The 24,031-nt window shown below is 34.6% G+C and overlaps 2 protein-coding genes across 2 annotated transcripts; one reads left to right on the forward strand and one right to left on the reverse strand.

Moving 5' to 3' along the window:
• Positions 1-249: 249 nt before the first annotated feature.
• LOC115950583 (mitochondrial uncoupling protein 5) lies at positions 250-1,751 on the forward strand. Its single transcript, XM_031067784.1, has one exon. It carries the CDS (start codon positions 691-693, stop codon positions 1,669-1,671), a length of 981 nt encoding a protein of 326 aa, XP_030923644.1. The 5' UTR covers positions 250-690; the 3' UTR covers positions 1,672-1,751.
• Positions 1,752-7,674: 5,923 nt separating this feature from the next.
• LOC115994210 lies at positions 7,675-22,121 on the reverse strand. Its single transcript, XM_031118271.1, has 24 exons — positions 22,049-22,121; positions 21,809-21,939; positions 21,415-21,478; positions 20,840-21,265; positions 19,604-19,833; positions 19,432-19,512; positions 19,109-19,258; positions 17,717-17,841; positions 17,348-17,617; positions 15,286-15,373; positions 15,103-15,208; positions 14,902-15,015; positions 14,108-14,271; positions 13,872-13,992; positions 13,383-13,607; positions 13,110-13,300; positions 12,051-12,218; positions 11,860-11,965; positions 11,361-11,498; positions 11,023-11,181; positions 10,740-10,940; positions 9,779-9,973; positions 9,623-9,691; positions 7,675-8,211 (listed from the first exon to the last, which is right to left on the reverse strand). Exons 3-24 carry the CDS (start codon positions 21,460-21,462, stop codon positions 8,059-8,061), a joined length of 3,528 nt encoding a protein of 1,175 aa, XP_030974131.1. The 5' UTR covers positions 21,463-21,478; positions 21,809-21,939; positions 22,049-22,121; the 3' UTR covers positions 7,675-8,058.
• Positions 22,122-24,031: the final 1,910 nt, after the last annotated feature.

Here is a 24,031-nt window from a genome sequence, read left to right on the forward strand (position 1 = left end):
GTCATCTTCAGCGACCTTCAAAGTCAAGCCGAAAGCCTCTGGAAAGGTTGTGGTGTGAGGTGGAGATTCGTAGACAATTAAAATAACTATAAGAAAAAAAAGTTTTGAAATTTGAATATAAACACAATTTTAAAAAACAAAAGTTAAAAAAAAAAAATTAAAGTTAAAATTATACTAGTGGAGACCCACAACAAGCACAACCGCGTGTTTCAATTTGGTTTAGTTTTCTTACTGCTGATCGACTCATCGTGTTCGTGTTCGTGTTCGCGTTCGCGTAAGAACTAAGAACCTAACTTCCACCTTCTTTCCTTAACCGGCACTTCCCTTCTATAAATTCTCTCTTCTCCTCACTCTCTCTCAACCCCAAACCCATCTTTCATTTCTCTCCCAAACCTCAAAAACCAAAAAAAGCCATTTTCTTATAGCATATGGCTCAAAGGCCTAGCGTTCCTCATTATTCTTCCATAGCCTTGGGCCTCCATTCTCATCTCTTGGTTTCCAGTGAGATGAACCCAAACTCTAACTGGTCCTTACATTGAAAAGCTTAAAAGAAAAAAACTTTCCCTTGAATATTCTAAATTTAGCCCCTAAAAGCTAAACCCATATAATTCCATTCTTTCTATTTAACATTCACAAAGTTCTTGTTTTTGAACGGTTTAAGCTTTTTTTTTTTTTGGCTGATTCAAGAAAATGGGTCTCAAGGGTTTCGTTGAAGGAGGCATAGCTTCAATCGTGGCGGGCTGTGCCACTCACCCACTTGACCTGATCAAGGTCCGAATGCAGCTTCAAGGCGAAACCCATGTTCCGAACCCGAACCTCCAATCTCTCCGCCCAGCTCTAGCTTTCCACACGACGTCGCTTTCGGCTCCTGGGTCCATCCACGTGCCTCCTCCGCCGCTCCCCACCGTGGCGGCGAAGGTGGGTCCGGTCGCTGTCGGCGTGCGTATCGTCCAACAAGAAGGCGTGTCCGCTTTGTTCACGGGGGTGTCCGCCACGATGCTCCGGCAGACACTTTATTCGACGACCCGAATGGGACTGTACGATATTCTGAAAAAGAAGTGGTCCGACCCAAAATCCGGGAACATTACGCTGGTGCAAAAGATAGAGGCTGGGCTCATAGCCGGCGCGGTCGGCGCCGCCGTGGGAAACCCGGCTGACGTGGCAATGGTGCGCATGCAAGCCGATGGTCGGCTCCCCCAAGCTCAGCGGCGCAACTACAAGAGCGTACTGGACGCCATTTCGCGCATGGCGAGCCAAGAAGGCGTGCCGAGCTTGTGGCGCGGCTCGGGTCTGACTATAAACCGAGCCATGTTGGTCACGGCTTCGCAGCTCGCTTCGTACGATCAGATCAAGGAGATGATATTGGAAAAGGGTGTGATGAGAGACGGACTCGGGACCCACGTGACGGCGAGCTTCGCGGCGGGGTTCGTGGCGGCGGTGGCGTCGAACCCAGTCGACGTGATAAAGACCCGAGTGATGAATATGAAGGTGGAGCCAGGGGCTGAGCCACCTTACTCCGGTGCTTTGGATTGTGCGTTGAAAACTGTACGAGCTGAGGGACCATTAGCTCTTTACAAAGGGTTTATTCCTACGATCTCGAGGCAAGGACCTTTCACTGTCGTCCTGTTCGTCACGCTTGAACAGGTTCGTAAGTTGCTTAAGGATTTCTGATGGAGATTCGATGATAGTTGATGATGACGAAAATGTTACTGATTAATTAATAATTAATAAAAGTTTCGTTTTTTATTTAATTGTTGTGTTTATTTTTCATTTTTTTAATGAGTTATTTTATGTTTGGGTTCCTTGAGTTTAGGAGGACTAGAAGAGGGTAGTCAAAACGAAAAACAAACGTGTGATTTGTGTGACAAATGTTGTTTAACCGGTGTAGACTCGTCATCCTCGTGTTCCATGATAGCAATAGATAATATCACGTGTATCATCAAAGTTTTACTAGTACTATCGCTCAAATTGCTCACCAAGTGAAACAATTCAAAAACTCCTATTATCAAACCACACCTTACGGTGATAATTGGCGAATCTTTTTGTGATAGTGTTTCAATTTGTTTCTTCTACGGACCCTTTTTTGTTCAATGATTATTTAAACTCGATTTACTTGTTCAAGATGACGAGGTAATGAGTCAGATTATAGAAGTTATTTAATCTTTTATTTAACTGGAAGTCAATGTTGTATAAATTCAGAAGTTGGCCTGGAATTTTAAGATTTTGGAAGTTATACAACATTGACTTCCAATTAAATAAAAGAATAAATAACTTCTATAATCTTTACCATTATTTAATTATTCTAACTTGAAACTGTAGACATCCTCGAAATAGTTTATTCATCAATTTTGGGGGTTTTATTGTCTAGAGTTAAGAAGCAATCGAGCAAAGAATTCTACACATCACATTTGAGAGTTGAGAAGTTCAATTTGTCCACTAAAAAACAAAAACGTGCACTTGTTGTATGTTTGTTTGATGGGTGCATTTGAGATTGTTGCTGGCATGATAGTTATGGGTATGACTTAACGTAATTGAAAGTGTAATAACAGCTGGAGATGTAAATTGGTCTAGCTATATTTGGCAAGAATACAGGTAGTGAATTGAATGTTTAGCAAATATCTGAATCAAACGTTTAGAAAAAAAAATCAAGCAAAAGAGGTTTTGATTTTGACAATAAAAGAAAGGGTTTATTTTTAGCCTGAGCAGTAAAGATTGTTTGATAGAAGTATAGAACTATAAAAGTCTAAATGAGCTTTCTTGAAGACTCGAACAACCTACCGTCGCGGGCATCAAGGATATTGGCTTGAGTTAAAATACTAGGAATATATTAGATTCGTTTTCTCAAAAAAAAGAAAAAAGAAAAAAAGAATATTAGATTCAAAAGAGAAAAAATGTCAACCAATAAAGGAAAATTGCCATGTTCCAAAGCTTGAAATGAATGATTTTTATTTTTATTTTTAATTTTTTTTATAGATAATATAATAGTTTTTTTTTTTTTTTTTTTTTTTTGAGAAACAGATAATATAATAGTTGAGTGGAGAGATTTGAAAGTAGTAAAAGGTTGGTGAAGTTAAAATTGATATTTTCTCTTATTTGGTAAGGTTAAAAAGTAAAAGATTATAGTAAATCTAATTGCAGTTAAATCCGTTTTTAGTTTGCCTACTCATGCTTTAAAACTTGACACTTTATCTACTTAAGATAAATCTTGTTCTCTTGGTTAAAAATATGATAAATATCGCTTTCCTAAAATAACAACAACAAAAATTGTCATTTGTAAGAATGGTAAAAACTTGCTAAAAACTTCCAGAATACAAAAATTACAAATATAACTTGAAAAAAATTCGTCTTTCTCTGACCCAGGTCTCTCCCTTTCAAACGGTCAAACCCCATATTTTACTTGTTCATCATCATCATCATCATCATCATATATATATATATATATATATATATGGATTTTAAATTTTATAAAAACTCCCTATAAAACTTTCTGTATTTACACCTCTATTAAGCTATTGCCACGAATAATAATTTCATATATAAATATAATCATAGTAAATTATTATTAATATTAGGGATCCTAATTATTATTAAATTATTTATTTAGAAAATAAATAACATTCCGTATTTTTGGTGAGTTAATGGATAGTTTTCAGCCGTTCAAGTTCATACATAAACAGCATCACAGTAATGGTCAAGAATACATATACTATTAGAAGCTAGCAGATTTTACTTCCTTTTGAAAAGTATCCAATATTGTAACTTGTAAGCTCTTTTTTTTTTTTTTTTTTTTTTTTTTTTGAGGCCAACATGATATATGTAATGCTTCCTTGTTTTGATGATTTTTTTTTTTTTAAAAAAAGATAATTAATGTTGTGAATTTCAATTAACTTAATTGGTAAAGTGTTATTCTTGACTAGTAAACTTAGATTTGAATCATACATTTTCTATATATATATATATATATATATATATATTTTGATGAAAAGAGGGCCTCACGTGTGAAAAAAAGGGCCTCAAGTTAAATTGATGGCGTGGGGCACTCCTGGACACGTTAGGACTATCCATGCATAGCATTTTTAGAAGCGCACGACTCGAACCTGACAATTTTTGAACTCGCACGTATGACCAAGTCCGGGACTCCTACCAACGCGTCACGCCCCTTAGGGGCCCTACATTTTCTATCTATCTATATATATCTTAGTATGATAATTAAGAACAATTATGATAGAACGTGACAATTTTTTTTTTATTTTGGGGGGAGGGGGGGGGGGGGGGGAGGAATTGGAGAGCAAAAGGAAAGAAAAACTGGGAACTAGAATGCAGTTTGCATTTGAATTTCTCTTTTGGTTGGGGGCATGTGAACATGACCAAACATCATAGGTTTGGAATTTAGCATTGCGGCTGTGGGGGCCATGCAACGTGTATCCTTTGGTTTTTTTGTTAAATGTTTCTTTGGTTGTAATGCAAGTAGTGTCGTAGACTTGTAGTTGCATCTCACCCACTTTTGCAAATACTTGACATTATAATTGGCTCATGCCTCTGTTGGGCCCCAAGTTCTTGAACCAATTTGCCAATTGCAAATAGCATTATTCCCTCCAAAACAGCATAATTCGTTTCTTCATACAATAAAGGTTAAGAGGATGAGCAAGCATTGGCTTTTCTAATTTCTAGTACATGAATATGGAGGAGATTGCTCCATGAAAGGCTCTCCTTGATGAGGCTATGAGAATGAATTTGCAACGCACATGTGGTCGATCCATGTGGATGGGACCCAGTGAATATATGCATTCACTAATTATGGATGAACTTAGATTGGAAACATCAATTTTTTGATTGGAAGAGTTCGATCATCTTGTTTATAAGTCTCCCAAGGCATGAGTATTTTCTTTTAGTATTTTACTAATAAAAGATTATTTTAGGTACCTTTTTTTCCTTTTTAAAGTTTCTGCAACTTTTGTTAGGCTGAATCAAATAGGCATTATGATTCGGTTGCTAATTTGACTGGAAGTTTCTGGGAAGCTACCGAAGTAATAATTTTAAATGGGAGACATTATTTTGGATATATCATATACGCACTTCAAATCAAGAATACTTTTCATGAACCCACCCACCTTTTCTAGAAAAAGACATGTTTAGTATTTTCGATCATCTTTTTCTTTGGACACTTCAAACCACGTAAGTCATTTCCTAAATTCACCTACTCTAAGAGACACTAATATCTATTCCTACTAGAAGCTATAGGGAAATGCATTTTCTACAAAAGGATGTTACAAAACTTGATAATAAAATGATACTATAGGGTATGTTTGAGATTTACTTATTTTGCTAAAATTAAAAATTTTTTGCTGAAAGTATTGTAGATAAAAGTAAAAATTAGTTGAAATAATATAATGGGTCTCATGAATATTATTGTAAGGACTAGATTCGTGACGAGCCGTAGCGGTATTGGGCTCGTACGTAAAAAGGCCCAAACAATATCATTTGTAGAGCGTGGGTTTGAAAGGCTAGGCCTTGGTCACCAGGCGGTGGGTTTTCCGTGGTGTTCATACATGGTTAAGTTTTCTTCACCCCTGGAATCTTACTCCTGGAGGTGGGCTGGGAGGCTCTGGTTTCTGGCCATTTTTCCCAGCCTCCTCTCTAGATTACTTCCTTTTCCTTTTATACTAGCCCTAGTTTACTGTCATTCGTCCACGTGTAGGGTCAACCTTTTCAGGACTAATACTTGTCCCATCAGCCTATACCCAAAGTCGTTGGGGGTGGTTGTAAAAGCCAAAGAATGCGGCTCTGTCAGGTACAGAGTATTGAATGGCAGTAAGGGCAGCTTTCCCTTTATATTTTGGATTTTCTTTCAATCTTAGTCCTATACCGTTTTTGTCCCTTTGTCCGATGGGACTTTGGGTTCTGCCAAAGACTGAACTGTCCTCGACTGTATCCCAAGGCTATCTTGTACTTTATATTATCGGGCTTGGGCCGTAACCCTCCTCGGCTTGGGCCTTCGGGCTCCCCGTAGGTAAATGGACCTGACCCATAAATTATTGGGCCCCACAATTATTAAAAAGTGCAATATGACCTATGAATTGTAACAAAAATAAGCTAAATGGTAAAATAAGTTGGCAAAAATAATTTTTGCAAATGGACACTAGCTAAGAAAACTCTTTTAGTAAACTTGATATTTGGATGTATTTAAAATATAAAATATGTCGTGAGATCATCAAGTACCACTTAATTTTTTTAATTAATGTAAATCATTACTCCAAACCATACAATTTTATTTTATTTTTGTTTGATAGATTTACTCACTTCTGAAGAAATTTCAACCTACCTTAGTGCCTCAAATTTATGAGGTTCCAATAGCTAAATTCCACTTGGACTGAAGTCCTTTGAAGCTCCAAGCTAATACCTCAAAGAAAGTTTAGAGATACAAAAAATTGGACACCTACTAAGTAGTAAATTAAAAAGTAATATTTATGGTGATGCGAGTATATACAATAAAAACTTGCCAACTCAACATAAGTTAAAAGAAGTCATCAATTTTTTTTTTGTGTGTACGTAGAGGCATCACTCATACTCCTAAATCCTAATAGCAATTGAAATTTGAAACACAAAGGAGTCTTGAGTCACATGGATACGCGCAAGACATTTGCAGCATTAAGGCCTATTGCCTATTGGTACTAGTAAATGCTAATACATCAAGTGTTCTGACTTTATGCTAGGCCAATTCTTCTGCCAAAGCAAAATTCAAAGACTCACCTTACCTTTGAATTTTGAGTTTTAACTTTTAACCATGTTTGAATTCACAAGTCTCATTTGAAAAGTATAAAATGATTGGCTACAATGGCAAGAAGCAAGGAAGACAACTTTTGGGTAAAAATAAAGAACTTAATTGAAAAGGATATGCACCAAAACAAAGTTCTCGATCACATCAGATAAAGACCAATTTGTACCCCTTTTTTTTTTTTTTTTTTTTTTTTTTTTTTTTTTTTTTTTTTTTATGGAAGACCGATTAGTACTTAGATTGGAAGTATTTGTAGCACCACTTAAAAGGATAAATAAATAAATAAATATAAAACATGGTATTGTACATAGAAATAGAACTAGGAGGGCTAACAAATTTTGATACACTCAGGCATTTGATTTCCTCCTGATTATGAGATAAAAATAGGGTTTGGCTTATCTCCAATACTTTTTAAATTAGATCTGTCATTTTGTTTGAAATACACAATAGCAAGTGGTAATAGATTTTAATCTCCACCTTTTATTTAGTTAGTGAGTAATGTGGCAATTTCTCATTAAAACAAAATTAGATTTCAGTTAAAAAATTACTAGAAGTAAGCCAAACCCATAAAAATAAGTGACAAATCATTGACAGCAACATGGTATAACAACAATGGTTTACCAAACATATAGAAGCAGTGTATGTGCAATGTTTTTCCTGCACAGGAAACGACCTTCGTATGCCTCAAATTTTTCTATGTTGAGTGGTCAGCCTTGCACCATTCGAGTCTTTAACCAACTCAAAAAGAAATCTGAGGTTAGACTTTATTGAAGTCACACGTGACGAAGTGGGGTGGAGCTCATCATCATTCACAGAACATACATTTCAAGTCATAATTCATGCATCCAAAACAAATAATACAAAGAAACCTAAATCAACAGCACTCAAGATCTTCAAAAATAAAATGCAAAAAGATAGTTGCCAAAAATAATATGACAAAATTTTTATTATTTACAATATTTCATGAAAAAATTGAGACCACTTAAGAACAGCCTAGGACACTATGGAGTTCCCAAAATTTTACATATTCCAAAAGGAAAGAAAGGACAAAGGAAATGAAAATATATTATTGAGGATATGGTGGTCAACCTACAAAAAATTGAGAGAACAGTTCAAAATTGCCAAAAACTTGTCGGTAGGAGACTGTATTATCCTGGACTATGTACCTGTATCATCAATGATTCGTTGTCCCCATGCCCACTTTTCATTTACTCTCCAATGGTATGAAATTAAAACTGAACACCCTCTCATCAATTTTGTATTTACAGAAAAAAAAAAAAGAATTAATAGTAGTTGTCCTTGTATTTAAAAGTATCACTATAGAGCAAGGACCGCACTTCCATAATTTTTGGCGGCGGCTCCAAATCTTTCTCTTGCAGTGTGTAAGTGTTCCCAAGCAATTGCTGTATCTCTGATGTAAATATGTCATCCAAAATCTATAAATTCAACAACACAGATGATTAGAAGATAAAACTACATGTAAGTAAAAAGGTTTTCTTAATAATATGAAAGGGCTTTGAAACTTCTTGTATGCCAATTCCGTTTTAAGTATACTTTCAAGTTTATGACTAGATCAAACCAAAACAAAACCTATCTAGCAAAGAAGTTTGAAAACTTCCAAACGCAACAAACTATTAATCAGACAGATGTTTGTTAGGTTCTCCGGCTGCATTGTCAGACATGCAATTATTTTTACCCAATAAGAATGTCAAACAGTGGCATATACAGCATGGTATGTAATGCTCTCTCAAACACGTAAGTAATATCATGCAAGCGTAATTGATAACTAAACACAGCTGGTGCAAACTATTAGCTTGTCCAGATAGATTAAAAAAGCCACTTGGTAAAATTATGTCATTAGTCCAATTTACATAGTGGATTATCACCACTAGTCTCCAAGACAGTTTAGATTGGGTTTGGTAGTCAAAAACTTCCAAACCTAGAGCAGGACTTAACCAATACATATGTAGATTAGCAGATATATTTACATTTACGGTGTTACTAACATAGTTCTCACTCCTGAAGAATAGCAGAATACAACAATTTTATGAACCAAAATGATGTCAACCTAATATCATTGTCTTGAAGGAACCATAAGAGTAATTTTGTAATTTCAATTTTTTTCTCTCTTCACCCCCCTTCGATTGAATAAAATCCAGCCCCATTGTTGCATAGTCCCTCTCTCCTTGTATTTGTTCTTCATAGGCAGTTTTAAGCAAAATAGGGAGGTGAAGTTAGCTGTAATCCTAGGAAAGGTATGACAGTGGTGGTTTGGGTAGTATGTGGTTGTGAATTCCAGTGGAACGTTGAAGTGGTGGATGTAAGCTCAACCATGGTGGAAATAGCTTACAATTGAACAAAGCCATTGTTGGTAATAGTGGCTAAAAATTGGTTCAACAAGGTTTTGGAGGTCAAAATATGAAACTCCAATATTTAATTTTTTTTCAGCATTCATCCCAAAAGAACAAGAAAGCACATTTTTCAAATATTTTCTAAATGCTTGAGATGTGAGGTGAGATGTAATGTTTTAAGAGGGAGTTGAAGGAAAAATTCATATTCTTTTTCCAACTAAATGAGGAAAGGTTGTTAACCTCCCGATATGTAAATTATGTCAGCTCAAATGATAATGATGATGATATTGTTAGATTACTGACAGCAGTGGCCAGACCTACAATCAGCCCAAGACGGTTTGGTGTAGAGTTCATCAGTTCCACATAGAAGAGGATTTGATGTTAAAACTTTCACAAGTTAATTTTTACTCAAAATTTTATAAGATTGAATTGAATCTGTCCTGCAACAGAGAAATTCAATTTCAAGAAGAAAGTTAGTGGCTGTGATTCTACTTACAGAAACTGCGATTCGCAAGCCTTTATATGACCTGTTTTCTCTCCTGTTTTCCAAACTACGTAGTATATCCTGTGGAGAAAGGTAAAGAATGAAAAACCAACTCACATTCATAATCCAGAAAATTCTAAAGATGAAATGCTTCAAGTATAATTCTACCTGCCCCATCCTGTCCCAAAAACCACGGCATATTGCTAGAAACACATTAGGTTCAACGATAGTATGGAGCTGATCTATCATCCTTATTAGGATATTCCTCAAAGGCTGCATTCTATTTTGTATGTCTGATTCTACCACATTTTCCCTTAAGTGTTGAATGATCTTTTTCAAATTTGTTTCGTGCTGCAATCTAGTCTGCATGTACAAAAAAACCAGAGGCAAAACCCATTAACCGATTTGAATGGTCAAAATCTAATTCAACTGATTTAAGTGGATATGTGCTGTGTTGCAAAAGATAGAACATGCCACCACTGAGCTTTGACTCAAACGGCACTTCCTCCACTGGGAAGAGGGTGAGGTCATTGGTTCAAAACCCAATGAGTTTCTGTTATTTTTGAATGAAAAAGAAATAAAAAAGAAGAAGAAGGGGGTGCCAATATGGTCACAGATGGATGGAAATCATGTTTTTTCACTGGAACTTGATGTTAATTTATAGGAACCATTGCTTTGGTTGTCAAGAAAAATAGTTGGCAATAAAAGATCACCATAAACAAGAGATCTAATAGATTGTAAGAGTAGTAAAAAATGAAGGTGCTTCATAACCAAAACAATAATAATATCTACCGAACATACAAATTTTAAAAAGCTGGTTGTCAAGTCAAATTTTGTTTTAAATATTCTAAACTAAGAGCTACCAACCACTTCTTTTCTTTTTTAGATAATTAAGTTTTTTGCCTCAAGTTTTGTACTAGTGAGCTAGGCTTCATGATACAGGGTCCCCAGCCATTGTGCTACCACTTGAGGCTGCTATCAATCACTTTAATTTTACCTTGCATTGGAGATTGATTTATCAAACTCCTGTCTTCAATAATCATAGACTTTTGAAGTAAATTAATGTTCTAGCAACATTCTTTAACATTTTGTACAATAGATCTTAAGTTTTCTTTCAAAGGGTACTCACATTCTCTGCAAGTTTCTCCACAACTGCATGAAGGTAACTTCTGAATTTGGCTCTAAGCATCACGCTTACTTCACTAGAACAATCTTCTCTGGTAGTGCCTCCATCATGAGGGATGCAAGAACTCCACAAACTCAGGTGTGTTTCTATTTTTGGCCGCAGCACATCCAACATCCTTCTCATGGAATTTAAAAGAATTCCTAACTGAAAATAAAATATATGTTATAATTTCCCATATAAAAAGAAACATACCAGTGCAGCTATACAAACTAAGAATCAAAGTAACCTCATCTGGGGCAACATAGGTGTCACTTCGTTTAGCAAATTTCTGGACATATTTGAGGCCATATATTTTTGATGTCAGATTGTCCTTCAATGGTGTTAAAACATCAGCATACTGCCTGTCCAAAGCTTCAAGAATTGCCCTCTCAATATCTTCTATAACCTTTTTATAAAAAAGGAGAAGCCAAAACACATATAAGTACATGCAATCTCAAGTTTGGGGTTAATTTTCAAATCCTCCATGTCTTGTCTTTCATAATCCATCAAAAGACAAAACTTAAGAAAGCCAAAAATAAAGTAACAAAAGAAAGCCCAGTAATGAAGAACCATATTTGGACATACCTTCTCCAAGTGACATATGTATTTGGGCCAACGACAAATGATGACTTCATATTCATCCAATATTTCATTTATCCGATCATACAACTCTTCAACAAAAGGAGTTGTTGAGTATTGGGTTCTGACACCTAACCATTTCACCTTGAAAATAATCAATTTACAATGTTAATCATTATGTGTTATGTGAATATCTGAGAGTTTCTTTCAAATATTCATGTTTGGTGCAAGTGGTGTCTACATGCTTCTGACCCAGTCATGGAGGAAATATTATGCAAATTTAAATTGGCTAAAAGCTCTACAAAGGCATTCTTAAATTTTCTATAAACTGTAGTGATTGAGCAAAATGAAAAGCAAAATCCATGTTCAGAAACATCCTTGGATTATGACAAAAATTAAGGAAACTATAGTAAACATTAAAATCATAATCTATAAAGCTACCAATATAAACAGCAGATTCTACCGAACTTGAATTCACCAAGTTACTGCAAAAAAATAAATGTACCTTGTCTAATTTGCAGGACTCAAGCAAAGAAAGACGCTTTTCTTGAATCCAGCGGTTAATATAGTCTTGGAAAATCTCTTTTGCATCAACCCCACCTTTGACAGGACTGAAGAATACAATTAGTGGATAGAGATCACAGAGAGACAAACATGACACTTCAGTATGGAGTAAAAATAAGAGAAAATAATTACTTAATGTTCCAGCTTGCAAGATCCCTTTGGAAGTCTGCTGTTGCAATAACAAGTTCTGCAACATGAGCTGAAAGGCTAGGAGGAGGACATGCAACAAGGAATGCACACAATCTATTGCAAAGCTCCAAACTATAAATAGCTGAAGAAAGATTTGGAAGGTCTATAAAACTGCATAAAAGTCAATATGGAATGCCAATGAGAATTAAGATTTCAAGTATATCAATTAGTTGTTTAAACCACTCTTTTAAGAACAAATGTCTCTATCTTCACAGTCAAAAAAAAAAGAACAAATGTCTACGTGAATCACCATGAAAAGTAAACAAAGAAAGAAAAAAGAAAAGGGATAATGGCATAATGCAACAACTTTTGATTAAAAATTGCACAAGAAAGAATGTGAACACAAGCATAACTTTATCTGCTCCTAAATCTAGTAAAGTTCACATTTCCATTTGTAAAAGTATGCAAATATAGGAGGAATTTACAATAAAGGCATGTGCTCATAATATTATTATCACTGTTTTCTTGATGACGCTTACTCATTGATGTAGATTTTCTTAGATTATAAGGACTATATAAAAACCTTTGGCTCATAAATAAAAGAGCAGGAGTGGAGAAAATAGACACTAACCCCACTTAAAGAAAAGAAGAGAGAGGAGTGGAAAGTAGACAGATGCTATTATTTTTAAAACATGGTATTACAGAGAACAAGGACCAAATACTAATAAACTTTGTTCATTTTTTGGAAGCATTTATAGAATAGTAAATTGAGGAGCAGGATAAATTAGATGATAAATGCCTAAATAAATAGAGTATGAACTTAAAGCTATAGATTACCCAAACAAGGAAACAACAATAGTCCAAAAATGTGGTCATGGTACAAGAAGTCAATAACTAAGAAATCCAGGCTTCTAAAAGGCAAATGAAGCTACCAACTAACCTCCAATAATAAGATTAACCATAAAAAAAATGATAATTACGTTCATAACATCTGATGTACACTGAGAATATTTACATATTTAATGTGGATAAATTACCAATGTTACAATGAGAAGATTTTACCTTGGAAGCACATGCTGATTGTGGATTTCAATGTCAGTGAAAATTTCATTTCTGAAATTACGAATAAGGGAATTCATCTTCTGATAAGAAGTTGAAAGAGACATGGGATCCATAAATGTCGCCCCTTCACTACTCAAGATAAGCTCATCTGTTTCTGCTAAGTGCCTTCTTGACCTCTTTTTTGCGGCAACCTGTACAATCATTGGCACTTCATCAGAAGAATGAAAAGACATTAAAAGGAAGCATAATCATAAAGAAATTATTTTCTAAAACCTGAAAATATCTGCATAATGTCAACTGCGCCTCAGGATTTAGAACATCATGCAGTAAACCATATAGCTTAACAGCAGGGATCAAAGCAGGAGGTATCATCCCAGTGGCAGGCTTGAAATCATCCATTATCCCCGATGGGGAAGATTCATCTAGTAACTTGTAGTTCTCAAAAACCAATTTAATGATCTGCTGAACTTTATACTCAATCTCCCCTAGAATACGATTCTGATTGATGTTTTGCAATACATCAACAAAGTTAGAAATCTAATAATCCCTGCTGTAAATGTACTACTAACTTAAAATATGAAAATCAAAATGAAGAGAACACATTGGAGATAAATTAATAGCAACTGTAACATGTTCATAGTCAAATCATTACAATCTGAAATATTAAAACATTGTTTATCTTGACTTTCAAATTTTCCAAGACGACTAAAACATGAAAGGTAGCATGAATATTAAAGAAAACTGTGCAAGATTAGCTCATACCTCTTGGTGACTTAATGCAATCTTGCCTTTGCTTTTCATAAATACAGGCAATAGAAACTCATGTATCAAAGTCAGACAGTCTTCTGTGGGTGTAGCCACATCCATTACATAGGTAAGGTATCTGCTAGTAGTATAAGAAATTACCCAATGTAATAGCAGTTTAAATTTCCAACAATGCATTACAAAATTATCCTAGTTGACATCATAAAAGTACCCATTCAACCATTTCCCTATACCTTAGTCGGGTGTATGCATCTGATACTCCATAATAAGATGCAAACTCGGATACTAACCACTTCCAAGGGCCATGTAGCAACAAATTTCTTTGCTGAATATGTTGAACTTTCATTGCAACTTCCAACACAAAGTCATATGCCACAGTTTCCGCAACAGAGCCACACTAGAAGAAAAATGTGAACAAAACCTTAATTCTATAGCCAAGAATATCAAGATGTAAAGATTGCACTAAAACAATTAATGATATTGAACCTATTTCATATGTACTGTAGGCCACATTATTAACTATTTCATACAGAGGTGATATTTTTTTCAAACCAAGAAGGCAAGAAGTGGATTCTCTTTCAACAGAAAGAAGGCAGGCTGGGAAGCCAAAGGAACCTTTGAAAATGTACGTGTGCATCCAAGAAATAAGATTAAAATGGAATCAAACCCCTTTTATTTGTCCAATACTACTTATATATGAAGACAATTATTTAGAACATAAGATATTCAGCTTTTGAACTTCAATAGCAACTAGGCATTTTAAGAATTTTGGCCGCCAAAATACTGCCAGTGTTGAAATAAACAAAGCCTAAGAACACACACACACACATGTTAATTTCATAGGTATATATCCCTTAAATACAAAGACATAATATGCCATATATTGGTCCTCTCTTTCTTAACATTTCTTTACATGGAACTTTCTTTAAATGCAAAACAGCCAAAGAAAATTAATTGTAAACTGAATTAATTTTATTCTTCTTCATCTTCTTTTTTTAGTTATTGAAGGATGAAATATTGCATGTACCTTTAGATGCTTATTCTCATCTGGAGTTATTGAATAGCTTATGTATAGTTGTACTCTGCCGACCAGTTCATGCTCTGGCTCATGAAATATAGGCCACCATCGAAGCTTGTTTCCCTGCATTGAACCAATATTTAAACCTTCAAGGATAATTATTTCCCTACCCAATCCATACAGAAGATAGGTGAATTCTCAAAATCTTACCGGTTCATCAGCGATAGAGGCCACTTGAGCTAGGACACGACCCTTATATTGTCCTTTGGAATCTTGAACTTCAATAATCAGATCATCACCAAGACTATCTGGAAAGCTACATTAAAATAATTTAACAAATGCACACCTCCGAGAAACAAAAAGGAACAAATACAGAAAGGAAAAGGTACATACAACACATGTGTTTCACCAGATCCAGGTTGCATTTGAACTGCATCCTCCTCAGATGAATTTTTCAATCTCAACCAACAAGAATATCGTTCTGATAACAGATCATCAACTTAAGTTAGATGCACCTTAAAGGAAGGGAGATCAAATATTACTCTTATAGCATGAAGACATTAAATAAATTGGTTATAGCTACTCATTACACTGTTGTGTGGTGGATTTAGACACATGCTTCCTGTAACTATAGTTTTCATTCTCCTAAAGCCCAGAAAAGAACAGTTTTCTTTTTCAGAAGCAGCTTCCTTTCTTGACTTCTTTGCTCAGTAAATATTGGAAAAATGCAATAGATTTAGACCGTAAAATTAATAATTCAAGTTATTTTATGGGCCTTAAAAATCTCAAACGTAAAGCAAGCTCCACAGGATGCCAAATTAAAACGATAAATTCAGATCTATTATTTCTTTACTCAGTTGGCGCTATGTTAAAATCATGCCCATGAGATGTCTTCTGAAAGGAAATGGATTTAGAATGTAAAATTAATAAGTCAACTATTCCATAGACCCATATAAGCTAAGTGTAAAGAAAGCTCCGTAGGATGACAAATTAAATGATATTTTGGATCTGTTATTTCTTTACTCAATTGGGACTGCATTAAATCACACTCATGAGATGTTCTGAAAGGTGCTGCTGATACTATGCTGGCCCGTCAGAGCATGAAAAATCCTTGGAAGTGATAGGAAGTAGTGTCATGAGGAACCATCTCCTGTTTCATTTCTTCTAAAATTCATGGTGGAGGGACAATGCATATTTGAAGAGGGTAATAAAATGCTCCTATCAGGAGGTGAAAAAAAATTCTTCTCTGTTTCACTCTAATGCCTATGTGCACACCTCTTAACACAGAAGAAGCTTTAGTTTTTCTTCTTTACCCATCATTTATCTCATTCCTGAAGAAGTGAACAAAGAAATGTACAAAATTTTAACACAACCACATTCTAAAACATATTGATCTGCCAGGGTGAATATACTGCCCCAACACACTAATTGAATTCATATAACATTCAAAAACAGTTAACCCACCCCACCACCTAATATGTAGCCCACATTTCAGAAAGCACACTCTGATCAAGGAGAGGTTTGGAAAGCGGGCAAACAGTTTCTTGTACTATCCTATGCTAAACTCCAAAAAAAGCCAGCTTATGGCCATCCTTTAGCAAGCCTAAGCCATTTGAAAGAGCTGGTAGGCAGCCTTGTAATCCACTGTATGAGTGTCCTGAAGTCTCAAGCTAAATGCCTACAAGATGAGCAGCTAAACCAGAAGGGTCCACTTCCTATGAGTATGGAATCCTAAGCCCCCTTGGACGAAGATAGCCAGAAAGGTAATTTTCCTGCCTAATTGATTAGGCCTGAGGAGCTATGTCCTGAAGCTATTAGTCCTGAATGTCCAAAGACTTCACTGATGAGAGCCGATTCATCCAATAACTGGCTTTTAACATGATCCTCGTCGATGAATCAATGCGAGAAGAATAGATGGATCTGTATTATCACTGAATGATTTAACTAATAGTGAACTTCATAAATTCTTCAAATGTGTAGGTTTTCTTTGTAGATTATCACTAAGGCTTAAAAATTAAGCAATTCCAAGTAAAGGAATAAGTGTTATTTTGCACAATAGAAAAATGTAAGTCGCGAATGACAAGAAGAAGCCTGCAGATGATGTGGGCTAGCACTGTGAGGAAAATCATCGCAAAAATGTATAAATTAAGCAATTCCAAGTAAAGGAATAAGTGTTATTTTGACAATAGAAAAATGTAAGTCACGAACAACAAGAAGAAGCCTGCAAATGATGTGGGCTAGCACTGTGAGGAAAATCATCACAAAAATGTATTGCTATGGAGGGAGTGATTGTGTTATAGAATTCACATCCTCATAAGCTTGGGATCAAACTTCACACGTGTATGCAATTGTCATGACTACTACTTCCCAACTTTGGCAGAGTTTCACAGGTACAAATTGTGTGTGTGTGTGTGTGTATGTAACCAATCCAGGATAGTACAAGGAACTTACATACCTGACACTACTTCCTTTGAAGAACTATAGTGCATAGGAGTCATCCCGGATTTTAAAATCCCAGAGACCTGTCTTATAAACTGGCTGCTTGAACCATTTGCAGGAGTATGACTTGCAACCTGAACTTTCCTTGTAGCTTCCCATTTAGAATATAGATTTGATTTATATTTGGAGAAATATGAACGAAGTGATCCTGATTTAATCATTTGTGGCTTTACAAGTGAAAAACTGCAGCAAATAGGCGGGTCTAAACCCATTTTCACTTTACGCACTGTGCAATGACCAAAAACATTAAATGAATAGTATCAAGCCTTGAAATTATCATTAAAACCACAACAAAAATGCCTTGATGAATATAATATGACAGTACCTTGAAGCTGCATTTTCATTTTGCCCGAAGTTTTCCTAGATTTTGGAGCAGCTCCCTCACTGACTATCTCTGGAGATCGTTTTGCCAATAGTTCTTCATCTGGTTGTAATAATACACATCGCAAACTGCAATTATAAGGCCAAAAAGAGGATAATGAAAGTAAAACCAATTAAAATTATAAAATGCAAACTAAACTTAAATATGATATGTCATTAGATAGTGCTGCATGTGCATGATAACACTAAAGAAATAAGATATTTACAAATTACTTATGGGAAGTAAGATTCAGTTCCCTAGGCCCATTTCAGTAGCTAAAATGCAAACCAAAGCTAAAAAGAGGAGACAACAGAGCTAGAATCTACCACCTATGAAAAGCATGATTTATTCACTGAAGCTTCACTGGAACACAAAATCTTTTGCTTGAGTCAAAGCATCTCCAGTGTCACATGAACAACTACCCCCTTTTGACTTGTTGCTTTAAACAGTTAAAGAAATATTGGGAAGAAGGTGAAGTACTTCTCCTAGGAATAGTCCTATCATAAGTACGACTCTCCTTGTGTCTGCCCATTCATAGCTCAACTTTTAATTATTCCTTTCTACATCAGGACACAGACAGAATCTTGTTTTCATAATTCTTAAAGCCGCAAAGGGTATTAATAAGTTAGACAAAAACATACTCCCATTACTTATAAATAATAATAAATATAATGGGTTTGTATTTTCAAGTTCTCCAATATGGAAATTCTGGGCGGCATACTTGATAGTGTCCCTTACAATATTGTAGGCAAGATCACTGTCCCCAATAAAAAAATTTTGATACATAAATAACCTTTATTGAAAAGAGGAAGAACTTTATGTACATAGGGTCTCATTGTCCTCAAGAAATGGTACCATGATTTGGAATTCAGAAAGATTATTTTTGAAAGCATGCCAGTTTGGGTTAAACTTAACCTGCACATAGTAATCTGGTCAAAGGAAGGATTGGAATATATTACTAGCATCCTTGGTGAGGCCCTGAATGCAGATGAGCCTACTAGTCATTGGAGAATACTTGGTTATGATTGATTATGTGTTGAGATTTAAGTGAATAAGGAGATACCTAAGTCTATCATATTGAAGCTATATAAGAAAGTTATGGAGGTAGCTATGAAACTACCTTGAAACAACCAAAGTGTGAAAATTGCTCTTCCTTTGAGCATTCTAATTATGCTTGAATTTGTGTTGATTTTCTGTTTCTTTGTGAGTAGCTTCTTTTTCGAAAGAAGTTTATTGAGTACGTATTTGAGTGACTAGGGACCTCTAAATTGTGTTTGGAATTCATTGTATATCTGTTTTTTTGGTAATAGACATTCTCACACAAGAGTAAGAAAAATAATGAAACCGTGCACTCACCCAAATGCCTCTCGCAACACTGCAAACTCATCATTCAAGAAATAGGGAGCTTCCATGCAATGGCGCTGAGACCATGAGTGAAGGCAGAGACGACAACATGCTTCATAAGAGAACAAAGCACACCATTTACCTTGCCCACTGAATGCAATTCTTGCAACACAGAAGAAAATACAGTGGAAATAGTTATTGGACTAATAAATATAATAACTACACTCGTAAATTAATAACCATTAAACTCAAGAGGGTACAATAATCTTCGACACTGAAGTTAAAAACCAAGAGAAAACTGTATGCCCAAATTATAGTTCAGCAACCTAACTAACCTTGCATGAAACGTGGGGCGTTGAGTAGGCAAAGAAACTGAAGATGCATCGACTTCAAAACCAGCAAAGGTCTTGTGATGCCTAATGGCAGATTACCAGTAACTTCTTGTAAATAGAGAAATAAAAAAAATAAAAAAAATAAAAAATATGTAGAAAACACATATAGACAAACCTAGTTGATTGGTTAGGAATTCCATGACCAGTTGTATTTCTTGATTCTTTTGAATCATTTGTGGTGGCAGAAACACTTGAATATGAAAGGGAAGGTGTCCCATGTGCTTTAAAAGTTAAAATTTGCTCAGAAGTTTGCTCTAAGTCAGATTCAGACCCAACAAATAGAGGCGCACTGGGAATACAATTATCCAAAGGCTTCTTATTCTGCAGTCCTCTTCCATAAAAATCCTGCAGGCAATTGTCCAGCTGAGAATCCAATGAGAGTAAACTAAGATTTATACAATCAATAAGAGAATGACTTAGGCAGAAAATTGGCAAGAAACCTTTCTCAATCTTATCTATTTGTCTAAAATCTAAATAAACACTCATGCTTAATAAGAGGTTTGTACATTGAATATAAAACATCAACAGTTATGCTTCAGATCTAATAAACTGGAATGGACATGCTTTTTCACGGTCCACCTGCATATTGATCTAAACTCTATATAAGCTACAAGCCAATCACTGAACAAAGATGTACAGATAACTCAAAAAAATTTCCTGGAACAAAAAATTTACATCCAAAGTAAAAAGGTCAATATTTATGGTTATGAACAATGCCCACCCATTGATTTCTGGTATAACCTACTAAACTAGTATAGTTTGTATTATGCGTATGCAAAGTGTCAATGGTTGTGGAGGACTAGCTTAGTTACCATGCACTAATAAAAATATTTATCTAATCACTCTTAATGAACCCCAAAAACGATATGCCAGCAAAGAATGATGATGAACTTGCCTTATTGTCAGTCAGTACCTATACTATTTCCATCAGAAAGCTTTCTCTAGCATTTAGACCTTTCAATAACCATAAAAAATGTTCATAGCAACTAGATCACTATATATAATTATAAACAAGTTGATCAAAACAATTAACTATGCAATATTTAGAACCCTCTTAATTTTGACTATGGCAAAAGGTAGAGGCATCATCAATCCATCATCATGGTAGTCAAACCAACATTGGGAAAATAGAAAGATCATCATTTCATCATGTAGAGGCATCAAACAATAAAAATAACCTTATATAACTGGTTCTAATTGTGCTTAGTTTGTAAAGATAACTTTATGCAGTTAGGCATCGTTGCTTTCATATATTTCATAGTATAGCTTTGTATTTTTTTACTGTTAAGCCTCAAAAACAATTTCAATAGCAAGCATTCACAATTCAACATGATTATGCATAATAGGAAACCTGCTTGGCAGTTCTTTCCATATTTTCCCCTGCAGCAGCATTAGGCAAACAATCACCCATAGTGTAGGTTCCTCTGTCACATTCGCCACCTTTGTTATTCATAGATTGCATAAACGGAACTTTTGCGCTTGTGGCTGAATCCAAAAGTTCTGTGTGATTAGGCTGCCCAACTCGGATCCCCTTCCCTTGTTTAGATTGAATCGTCTCTCTAGACGAACTGAAGTAAGAATGTACCTCATTTTCTGAGTCAGAGGATAAGTCCATGTCTGACTCACAATCATTGCCACTCACATGTGGCATTGTTTGCCACACTGAAATCACATTTATGGGTGAACGTGCACATCCAAATACGCCCGGAGAAGGCAATCTGAGGACCCGATTGCTACTCCTTAGGTTGTCAACACGTTCAGATTTTTCATCATCCTCCTAATACAAGTCCTCAAAATTTAAATCAAAATGCACTAAAAACTCATACTACACAAACTAGACCCCAAAAAAAATAAATAAATAAATCATAGACAACGATATTTAAAACAAACACCATAACAAAAATAGGCAATTCAGTACTGGCTTACCCCTCGAACCCATCTAAGGGTCTCACTGTCAAGTCCTTCCTTGAACATTGTCCTTAGGTTTCTTCTTCACAAAGAAAAAAACAAAGTCAGAGTAAGAAACACATCCTAAAACCAATAAACAGTAATAAACGTGCCTTCTGGACCAAGATTACTGCTTAAAACCAAGTTTTCTTGGAATCCGACTCACAAAATAACTCACATTCACAACAAAAACCACGAACAATCAAATCATTTACCGGAATCTGACAAACACAAAATCACAGAATGTACATCACCAACAAAAAACAAAAAACAAAAAAAAACTTACTAATACTAGTTGAAACACATGCAAGTATTGTAACAAAAAATGGAAAGTATTATATAGACAGAGAAATCTTTCATTCAGGCTACTTACAGTGAGAGAGAGAGAGTGATAGACAGAGAAAACGAAGCGTAAAGAGACTGCGGAATTTGATGGGTTTTGCTTCTATTTCTATTGCTTCTGCCTTCTCTTTCATCGAGTTATATATACGTATATTCCCTCGGCTTTTTTTAGATTTTTGAAAAAAAAACAAAATTAAAATAGTGGGAGATTCGATTTTATTAATAATTATTAAAATTTGAACAGAAATAGAAATAGAAGATTTTATAGTACATGGAAGGATCACGAAAGGTTTTAAGGAACAAACGGAAGCGTACGTGCGAGTGGTCGTCGCGGCGGGACTTACGTGGCTCTGCTTCCTTTTAAACGGTCGAATTTTTTATTCAGTATTTCCGTGCACCTGTGGTTGACGCTAATACTATTGGGATTTGATTAGTTTGGTCACGTTAGTACGGCTTTTGCTTTCAATCTGACTTGGAATTTTTGTGGTACCCAAGGATCTTTGCTAATAATTTTACCTTTCCGGTGGAAGCTTAGAGAACAAGCAAGCTCCCATAGGAAAAAAAAATATTATAAAAAAAGACCAAGAAATCTAAGGGATAAAATCAAATATGTGAGTGATTCTTCTAATTTGTTTTTACAAATATAGATAAGCATACATTTTTTTTTTTTTAGTAAAGTAAGATATATATAACAGAAAATCTAATTTAATTTAATTCTTCTAAAAAAATTAATTTAATTAATTATGGGTCTAATTTAGTTTAATTAGTATGGGATAAATAATAGATGAGATATATTTTAGTTATTCAAATAAATTAATTTGGATTAGGATTAGTTAGATTAGTTTGGATTAGGATGAATAATAAATAAGTCTTTTTGATATATTATAAGAAGGTAGTATTTTCTTTATCTATTTGAAAGTGTGTATATATATATATAATTTTTTTTTGGTTATGAGTCTAATTTTATTTAATTAGTATTGGATAAATAATGGTAGAGATATGTTCATTCATTTAAAAAAAAAAAAAAAAAGATTAGGATTAGTTAGTTTGGATTAGGATGAATAATGATTAGTTTATGAATAGATTATAGGAAGTTAGTATTTTCTTTATCTATTTGAAAGTTTGTATAAATTCAGATGTTGATAATGAATAAAAAAACAGTCATGAATTTCTAAATTATAAATTGTTAGTTTTTTTTTTTTTTTTGATGAATATAAATTGTTAGTTAGTCATGGAGGTCTAGACTCTCTTGAATCAGTTTATTTATCAAATTTGGAGGTTTGGGTTCCCTTGAAGCAACCAATAAAAATTTGGGTCCATAACAATATATGAAAAAAATTTCTTTGACATTTTTTTCATTCAAAAAAAAAATTGGAAACATAAGCATTCTAAGTTAATTTTTCAAGAAAACAACAATTAAGAATTGCTAAAAGAAGTCTTAGGCAGGCCAGGAACGATTAATGACTACTATGATAATGCCTAGGTATGAAATCTACATTGGTCACTTCCTAATCATTTTTCACATATCAAAAAACAATTAAAAAATTTCACAAAGTAACTATTCCAAATTCATATGCCCAAACTGCCCTAGGAAAACGTACTTTAATTTATTAATAATTAGTTAGGGTCCATAATCCATGTTACAATAGATAAGGCCTGTGTTACATAAAAATATTATGAAATCATGGTTAGGGGTCAACTGTTCAAGTGATAACCAAGAATTAATATGAAATCAATGTTAGAGTTCAAGTTATAACTCAGTGATAATGGTATTTTTTGTGTTATCCTATGTTTGTAGTTCAAACTTCACCTCCCAATTTCTTACTATCTACCTATCCAAAAAAAAATCACTGTTTTTTATTCTTTTTTCTAAGTACCATACCATACTGTAACAATATACAACCACTATATTAGTATGAAATCCCCCATGAAATGTACTAGATAAAATACCAAGTTATACTAACCGTACAGTTATGAAACATGCTATTGGGACTTATTAAAATATGTGGATTTTAACTTCTATGTTTATAAGACAACACACATGATGATACAAATCAACACTATCACTGTATTATTTGAAGGTTATCATATTGCAAACTTGGAATGCATGTAGTGTAATTTGTGCATAAGAGGTGTGCTATCCAAAAACATCTGCCCATACATATTTTCTCTATCGAGCATGTAATGCTGTGCAACTATTTTTAACTATGTACACAAATCACTCTTATCAATAAATTTTTTTCTCCCTTGCAAC

The sequence above is a fragment of the Quercus lobata genome, chromosome 6, assembly GCF_001633185.2.
Source record: "Quercus lobata isolate SW786 chromosome 6, ValleyOak3.0 Primary Assembly, whole genome shotgun sequence".
Taxonomy (NCBI): Eukaryota; Viridiplantae; Streptophyta; class Magnoliopsida; order Fagales; family Fagaceae; genus Quercus; species Quercus lobata.